The 9,359-nt window shown below is 37.8% G+C and overlaps 1 protein-coding gene across 2 annotated transcripts in view; it reads right to left on the bottom strand.

Annotated features, from left to right (window-relative positions):
- LOC108967453 (transcription factor Sp3) overlaps positions 1 to 9,359 on the bottom strand; it is a 26,152-nt gene that overhangs the window by 8,247 nt on the left and 8,546 nt on the right. For both annotated transcript variants that reach the window (XM_018930870.1, XM_018930869.1), the window contains one exon: positions 390 to 530. In XM_018930870.1, coding sequence (XP_018786415.1) covers positions 390 to 530 — 141 coding nt within the window. The remainder of the gene's footprint in view (positions 1 to 389; positions 531 to 9,359) is intronic.

Below are 9,359 nucleotides of genomic sequence, written 5' to 3'. Positions count from 1 at the left end.
TTTTTTTTTTTTTGCTAAATGAAGCTTAAAATCTCACCTTTCCAACACTATATGGTATGGCACAATGGAGACATACGACTGCAACGATATTTCTTAACAAAATACGAAAAGACTTTTTCGACTACCCAATATTTTATCGTTTAAGCATTATTTTACTACAATGAAAATTAAAAATTTTTTTTTACAAAAAATATTGCTAGATTTTCTAAATTTCATGCAACAAAAACYAAAAGCAATTAATTTCAACAGTTTCAATAATTTTTAAATATTCGCAAGTCATCTGTTTGATTTCCTTTTCAAGTATTTAATASTTTAGTTTAATTATTAATTCTAACCAGGATATAGACTCGCTTGCACTCAAATGGGTATGTATTGAGTAAATGGATTACCTTCTTCGCGATCGCGTTCGATTTTCGGATGTATCTTCCCTTTATGATCCGTGGAGTTGAGAAAATTCAAATCAGTTTGCGGTTGTGAATATGGTATGGATATATTTTGTCCGTATTGCATTGTGTTATTGGCGGCCGAGACTGCAAGTAGAAATAAATAAAAGGAAAACATCACATTAGTTGAAAACAACGATAAATGAAGTTGCAAACACAAATAACACAAATGAGAATTCGGTCAATATTATAAAGCAAAAAAGAAAAATTCAAAGGGCGCGGTGTAAAAGTAAACGAGTTTTTACATAGCTATAGCACTACAAATACATCAAAGTAATATTTGTATTTTCTCACACATTTTATATATTTTATTGATGAGTTTTGCCGTGCGCTTATATCGAATTGATTACTTTATTTCCAGCAAAAACAAAATTAATTTTAATTTAACTAGTAAATTTAACTATATCTTTATACTATATTTGATCACAAAGTAAGTTTTATTATGCAAAGCATTCACAGTTGAGTCTATGCGTGTGATTTTAAGCACCAGCACCACCGTTCGGCGAACGACTGACTGTCTGTGTAAGCGGCTGGTTGGTTCGTTGTTTGGCTGGCTGCCAGGCTGATTGTCTGAGGCTCGCCAAATATCACAAACAACTGATGTGGCTGCACAACCCGATTATGCCCCTATGCCTACAATTCCTACAAAACCTCAAACTTCGTACTTCACCATTTATCTGCTGCCGCTTGATGAACAACTAAACGTCATGGGAGACGAAGCAGACACAGYCGTTGAAGCAGAAGTCGAGACATATACGGAAAAAAGAACATGAAATAGAAACGTGGATCCCTGATGCTACGGGTTGCCAACAGTCTGAGAAGCTTAAATGAGGCGCGCTATGACGAACGCCTCTGCAGTGAAAGTTCAGCTGTTGCGGTACGGGCCCCCTAACTCAAAAACTGAATACATTTTCTTTTGCCTGTATGTACATACATATGTATATATACTTACACATATGTAGGTGCAAATACATATAGTGGCAGCCACGTGTGCTGTTACCATTTTATGTACATATTTATTGTATTAAGAGTGAGTGCGTGCGCCTCGTTTTTCGGCAGCCTAAATTCAGTCGATAACAACAACGATGACGAGAGCGAAGTCRWGTACGACGCGTCGTATCGCAGTCACGAAACATTTAACCGAAACCGAATACGTTTCAGCCGCGCTCCCTCATTGCCGGCGACAATTCGTAGAGCACAAGCAGCCGCCTACAACTTTGTTATTGCACTTCAAGGCAARCTATCAGCTGCCGCCCTACACCGGAACCAAGGTTTGGCAGGAACCGATCGGGCATGTACAAGTCGAACATATGGGTTGTACAGCCGATGTCGGCTGCTTTATATCTACATATACATAATTAACTGTATCGGCTGCTTGACGGCAAGTTTTTATTGTACACACGTCCATACATGTGTATACTTAATCTATACGAATGCTTGTATGTATTCATAATATTTAAGTGACTGCGGTTGTGACTGCCAAGGCCATTTGGGCAGTTGACGCGTGTCTGCTTAYAGATAAGAGTCAGTGCGTTTGTGTGTGTGTGAGTGAAAGCGTGGCACCTTTCAACAGCGCTGACCTCGCTGGCAGATCGACGGCAGTTGGGTAGTAAATGTCGCTCGTTCATAGACACATAATATATACTATGTATGTACATATATGTTTGTTCAGTGTCTACCAGAACGTCCCAGTTCTTTTTTAGCGCTTTTAGGCGAAAGCGACGGAAAAAATGAAAAATGTGTACAAGTYAATCTATGTACATGTGTGCGTGTGTAAATTTTTTGCATTAATGTTGCAGAATTACCGTTAGTATTTAGTATATTGGAGGAAAAAGGAAATGAAAAAGCCAGCTGTTTTGTGCAGACGTCGGCGAGGAGCCGATATCTAGGCGCTCCTGTGTGTACCGTTCAACGAATGTTACGTATACGCACTGTGGTACAACCGACGTTGTTCACCGTTCTACTCGCGGTTGGCTTTCGGGCGGTTATGCGTCTGTATGGTGATGCCATTCATMTAGCAGCTATGCGTGGGCTTTGGTTTTCATTATATTTTTGGCCAACTTTGATATTTTTCCGGTATTGCACAAGCTGCTGTTGCCAATTGCAGATATTGCTTGGCGTTTGAATTTTCAGAAATATATAGGGAAGTATGATTATATACAGAAAACGTGTCGCCGCACACATGCTGATATACACAAACTTTTATACTTCTTGGCTACACACACATAACGTATATAGATTCATACACAAACTGGTTTATCAATATGTACATATATTTTAGGTATCTTGAGATGTCGCGTCGGCTCATATGTTTCACGGAAGTTTTTAATATTTCATCAGCAGCTGTAATTTTGGTGCAGGGTTGCTGTTTATCCTTAAATAGAACAGAATATCCTTGTATTACATTACTTCAATAAACATGCCGCACGCARCGTTGTACAGTACATTCTTAATTACATAGATAAAACATATAAAATAGTACATTCAGAAAAACATGAACATTTACTTCAGCGTTTTCAATTAAATATTTGGTTTATTGGAGTATGTAGTTATGTGAATATTGTTTATGAATAGCTTAAGTTCTTGTCGATTATTATAATCGATATAATATTATTATAACTTAAAACAGTGGCTGCCAGGGTGTCGAAAATTGCTTGCTTTTAAGAGAAAAACACATTCTATCAATTTTATTAAGACAACTCATATAGTGGCCGTTATATGGGGTATAAAGTCACCCGAAACTCTAAATATTTATATTAGGAATGTACTAGGGGCTACAGGAAGTATTGACTCCATTTAACTCATTTGTAGCACACAGAAAGGTTACTCTCTGAATTTTAATTATATATCTGACGCATTGATTCGCATTGAATATTTTCAGTAACAAGTTAACTATTGGTACTGTGGTCCAAATATTCGGTATGTAATTACTAGTTTAGGTCACGGGGTGGCAYACTCMWATGGCATTATTCGTGCAAAGKTTTARAAACCTTTTAACGTTGAGTTAYATGGGAGTCGATTTCATTCATTTTAACACTGTCGGTAAGAGTTCACATAATATTTGCYTGTTTTGGTTGTTGTATYGTTGTAGCTTAAGTGGTTTAAGAGATATAYACATTAAGSTTATTAGCCATGCTCACTTTTCCAAATTTTTTGTCCCACTGGTGCCTCTTGCTATTGCGATTTCTTGCGTCTAATTAGAGTTCTATATAATTTAGTGCTTAGTTATGGCACTTTATGGGGTTTCAGTTAATAGCGTCTTGTGGGCGTGGCAGTGGTCTGTTTACATCTGTCTACGAATTTGTAATTATCTTTCCCAAAGAACGCGTCAAACCAAGTTTCATCAAGATATCTAAATTTTTGCTCAAGTTACAGCTTGTGCGGACGGACCGGTGGACGAATGCACAGAGCGACAGTCCCCGGATTTCATCTCGTCTTTTCATCCTGATCATTTATATATATATATTGTATATATAACTCTATATCCTGTCTCTTATACACATCTAGATGTGTATAAGAGACAGAGTTACAGCTTGTGCGGACGGACCGGTGGACGAATGCACAGAGCGACAGTCCCCGGATTTCATCTCGTCTTTTCATCCTGATCATTTATATATATATATTGTATATATAACTCTATATCTGTCTATCTATGTTGTCAAGGGGTAGGAGGAAAATGCTGTTGATTGAGTCCTTGACTGGTTAAAAGTCCGAGGCTGCTTCGGTTAACTAGACCAATATTGTCTTGAGAACGAAGTGTCATGCTAATACATTAAATTTAAGTAGAGATTTACTTTGTGTTAATGAAATTATGGGACCTTTCAGAACTTTTAATTCCAATACCTATCAGATACTGAAACTTAAAATGTTCTTTATGTATGCTAATAACAAATATCTACTCTGAGGAATCCGCGATGAGTCAACTGAAGAACACTTTAGCGTTTTAAAACAATGTAAAATTTGGCAGAATAATAAACAAAAGTTTTCTTTCTATTTTAATTCCATTCCGCTACTGCGCCGAGGAATTCGGATCAGCCACCTTCAACACGTAAAACTTCAAACGAGTGTCTTTCGAAATAGAATTTTTCACAGCGGGCGACTATGGTGCTAGGAGCCTACCGCATCTATCCAAGTGAAATTTTAGAGGGCTCTAAACTGGTTTAAACTCCTTTATATAAACTTTTTTGAACAAACTTCATCTTATGGTGTTTAAGTCATTATACCAAAGAGGTACATAAATGTTTTGAGARTGGACATACATTTGTGCTTAATGCATAGAAATATTATATGTATGTTCCATAGATGATACTTACAAAGTAATTCCAGTAAAAAAATATGATAAATCAAAGATGCAGAAACCAAACCGAAAATGCAATTACAAATCACAAAAAGGACACGCGCACAAAATTCAGTGAAGATGTTGCACAAATTGTGTGTCAAAATGTGTAAGTGTTGGACAGAGAATATAAAACAACTTAGGATAAAAATCAAAAGACTCAACGGAAAGACACAAAATACAGAAACAAACACATAACTTGTCAAGAATATCTACAYATAAATTTTGGCCAACTTTAAAATACATATGTATTTATGTAAAGTGCGAAATTAAATGTCTGGGCAAAAACAAAAGTTTTMACTTGTTTATATATTGCCAAATATGAACCAATAAAAGTAATGCCAAACAAACAAACGTTGAAGACATACTGTCCCGTGTCTGCCAGACAACAACAGGAATGTGAATTTTCCAAATACGGGTACGGGTACTAGTACGAATACGAATACAAATACGGGTATACGATTCTGCGTACGAACTTTGAAACGYTACTCCAGTTACAGAACGGAGTCATCGGCTCTGGCATAGTGGAGCAGCAAAAGCAAAAGCAAAAGCAACAAAACCCACTACCATTTGGATGACATGCAAACTAGTAGCTTTTCACTTTTCACTTCACTTTCACCAAACATACTCGTACGAGTAACAAATCGCCACTCTCCTTTTGCTTACTCGWTAACTGTGCATCATGATGAGCACAAAAAGCGCGCAAACGCTCACTCTCCAACAAATGCAACCGCTGGTCATATTATTATAATGAGTGAGAAAGTGAGTGTGATGTGTAGAGAAAGAGAAAGAGCGCGCAAAGAAAGTGAGTGAAGGTACAATACGTGCGTTTAGCCTATATATCAAATTACGAATATATAGTGGAGGAAATAACTCGGTGAAATGTGCTGAATAAAAGTTTGGCATTCAGCAGAAATGAGTATACGCGGAAAGTAAGAGTATTTTCCTGTGTGAGTGTTGCGTTAAGAGAGTTTGAGTATTATGCACATGCATAAGGATGAGTGCGTGTGAGACGCTAGATGTATAAGCCAGCCCCACGATTTCGTGCAGAATAAATTAAACGCTCATCGGTAAATTTCCAGTTTGAGTGAAAGTAGAAATTAGTAAGGGTAGCAGTACAAAGATAGCGGCAATGAGAGATAAAGAGAGGGATTATTAATACTTAGAGTAAGAGTCATGTAGGGAAAATGAGGAAAAGAGTGTATGAGTAAGGTGAAAAAAGAGTGAGAGTGCAAATAACGAGTGTGATTAGTGAAGGTATACAAAATAACGAATGGTTGAGGTAAAGAGAGTAAGAGTGAACGAATAGTTTGGAGTTTGAGTGATTTAATGGGAATGGTGCATTGCTGTAGTACATATGTACACATGTACTACCCGTACACACATACATATATCGTGAATGTTTGATTGTCGTATGCAAACAAGTACGCGTACTATTACACACCACGTTGAAACGAATACAAGGCGGGACCACGTATATGTGTATGTATGTACACATGTATGTATATTTATGTATTCACAACCCTCTATATAGTTGGGGTTGATATGTAAAATCGGCCGGTTGGCACGCGCCGCATAAAATCGAAAGACGTGAAAATTTAAAGCTGAACACAATCAAATGGAGCGCCCGAATGTATGTTAAAAATAAAATTAATTTAGCATGATAAGGTTCAGTCAATATAATTGCACCATTACTTTTTGTTGCGATTGCCAATGCTCTCTACTGAAAATTACAAAAAAAAAAAGTTATTGCAAACAGATAAAGAAGGTAACATATAATATAAAAAACATAAAATTTTCATATAATGTTTATATTTATCAAATAATATTTTAAAAATATGTATGTAAATTTTTATTTCTTATGCGAAATCCTAAAATGCAGCAATGTATTGAATGCAAATGCTTTAAAACTTATTTTATGCTGAAAAAATCAAGTTAAAGAGTTTTTACTTTTATGGCTCGAATTCATGCATTTATTTGCTTCTAGTCAGACGTTTCAGCCTAGACTATCAACTTTAATGGTTTTTGCAAAAACAAAAACTTATTTGGGGAGGCAGCATAAGTATGGATGTATGTATGTACATATGTATGATGACTCAAACCTACCAAAGCACATACCATTTAAAAATATGTGTATACATACATATGTATGTATATCTACTCATATGTATAGAAAATATACAAGCCTTCAAACAGAAGCACCATCATCATGATCTAAGTGATAATCATTTTCCCATCCCTTCACTTGTAAATCGTTGGCGCAGTGAGAGCTCCAACGGAAATGGGGCTCACCGCTGCAGCCAATGGCTGCATTGTGGGCTGGCTGTGTAAACATACACATACACAAACACATACGTATGTATACAGCACAGACTAGCAGCAATGCTGCTAAAACGTCAAAAACGGTGGTGTGTTTTCGCTTTTTCTCTTTGGTTTTCCTACCACCCTATATAGTTGCTTTTGTAGGATTTTTTTGTTTTTCGCTCAACTGCTGTTTTTGGTTTTTGTTGTTTATGTGTGCATTGCAACGGTTTGCCAGTGTTTTGGGAGATGTCGATCGCCTCGCATGCAAGCGTTGTGCTTTTACTCACCACCCCACCACCTCCTAAAMCTARTAGCAGCGGTCGTGCACTTCGCTTSACTCCTTCTTRCTTTTGCACAGGTGACTCTCCAACTTCTTTAAGCTGCATAAAAGTGGAAGTGAGCACTAAACAAAACACAGCTCGTCTTAAGTTCTCATACYGGCGTACGAAGTTTTTGTTTTTGTTATATTTGTTATACAAAACTTTAACAGTATAGTATACWRWAACAACAACACAACCACACAATCACCGCCGCCTGCAATTAATGTATGTACATACTATTTGTACCATAACCCTCGTCTCGAAAACTGTCTCCAACCCCAATGTCGTAGTTATTGCCGACATCGCCATCATCATCGCCATCGTCGGCAGTAACGAAAAATCAATAAAAACTCCATTAGTTTAGTACCTTAAAATGAATTKGTCGGCGCTTTTGTTAGTATTTATAATCTTTTACTCAATTCTTTACTGTTTTCCATGTTCTTGTGGAGATTTTATCATATGGTCGAGTGTCACCTTTAATGTAACAGCGCGACAGTGAAAGCTGAGTTTTTAAACAATATATGATTGGAATTGGTCTGGCGTGTGAGCATAAAATATTTTAAACACGCAAATTTTAATGAAGGTTTTTTTATTAACTTATTGGGTGAATTGAAAAAATATATTGGTTATAAATGCTATTTTTGCTGTCAGCTTAAGTTGTTTACAATAGGTACCATTACTATACACTTTCACAGCCAAAACAAGAATTAACGTTAACTTCGGTTATACTGAAGCCAGAATACCCTTCACGAATAAAAAAGTTTCCATCCAATATCTTGTCAAAAAATAAAAGTTATCGATAGAAGGGATATAATGGCAGTTCCGACAAATGAGCAGCTTCTKGGMGAGAACAAAGACGTGTGCAAATTTTCGGATCGAAATCTTAAAGACTATAGGACTAGCACTTATAGACGACGGACAGACAGATGGATGGATGTGATTAAACGGATTCTGTTCATCACACTGAATATTTGCATAGGGTTTGGTACAAGCCGTCGTCTTCTCACCCAATGCAAGGACATCAATGATATAATCCACCATGAATTTGTTCCTCCTGGACAAATCGTTAATGCCAAGTTTTACGTGGAAGTCCTCAAGAGACTCAAACGAAGGATCAATCGGGCCCGAAAAGAYACTGCTAYCTAACCAAGGCCGGCATCTYAACRCTTCYGCAGCCGCCTACAGCCCATRTGKGGCTCCCGGATTTTTGCCTGAAAGGTCGATGAAAGGCAAGCATTTTGAGACGACAGAGGGATCCAAGCAGCATGCACCTCGGCTCTCAAGGCTATTCCGGACAATGCCKTCCGTGATGCCTTCATTGCTTGAAATCGCGCTGGCAGCGGTGCAATTGACTGCATTCAAATCTAACTACTTTGCTAAGAAACAAATGAAAATDTAATTGACAGCGATTGGGAATTATAGCCAGAAGAAACACTAACACACTTCTACCTGCGTAAGGACAAAATATTTATTCCTCAATATGTGCAATTAATTGCATGACAATATGCCGCATGCAACGCGAGATCAATGAACTTTGAGTGGAGCCGTGGTGCTGAGAGCGGAGGAATCGCAACGCGCGAAGCAACTCATGGAAAGAAGGAAAGGCAAACGAAAGAAAGAATTCGTGCATATGGTACATTGGTTCGTGTGCCTAAATTTAGCCTACACACACTTACGTATATACAAACAGTTTGCGTTGCTATGACAATGTATTGAATTATGAAATAGCAGCATCCTTCAGAAGTCACTTTCGTTTGGGGTGGTGCAGCCGAGCGTGGTGTGGGCGCACGCGAATAAGAAAGTGACATCGTTGCAAGCGCGAAAAGCGAACAGCGAGCARCGTCGATTGTTGACACGCTGTGACGGGGGCGGTGCACTAGAACTTGGTGTCAATGCAGGTAATAGATTGATTGACGATGGAGAAGCGTATGGTGGACAGTTTTGAAAGTTTGCAGC

Source organism: Bactrocera latifrons, unplaced genomic scaffold, assembly GCF_001853355.1.
Source record: "Bactrocera latifrons isolate USDA-ARS-PBARC rearing strain unplaced genomic scaffold, ASM185335v1 scaffold_189, whole genome shotgun sequence".
In the NCBI taxonomy this organism is placed as follows: Eukaryota; Metazoa; Arthropoda; class Insecta; order Diptera; family Tephritidae; genus Bactrocera; species Bactrocera latifrons.
The sequence above is the reverse complement of the archived record's forward strand: the minus strand, read 5'-3'. Positions and strand labels throughout refer to the sequence as shown.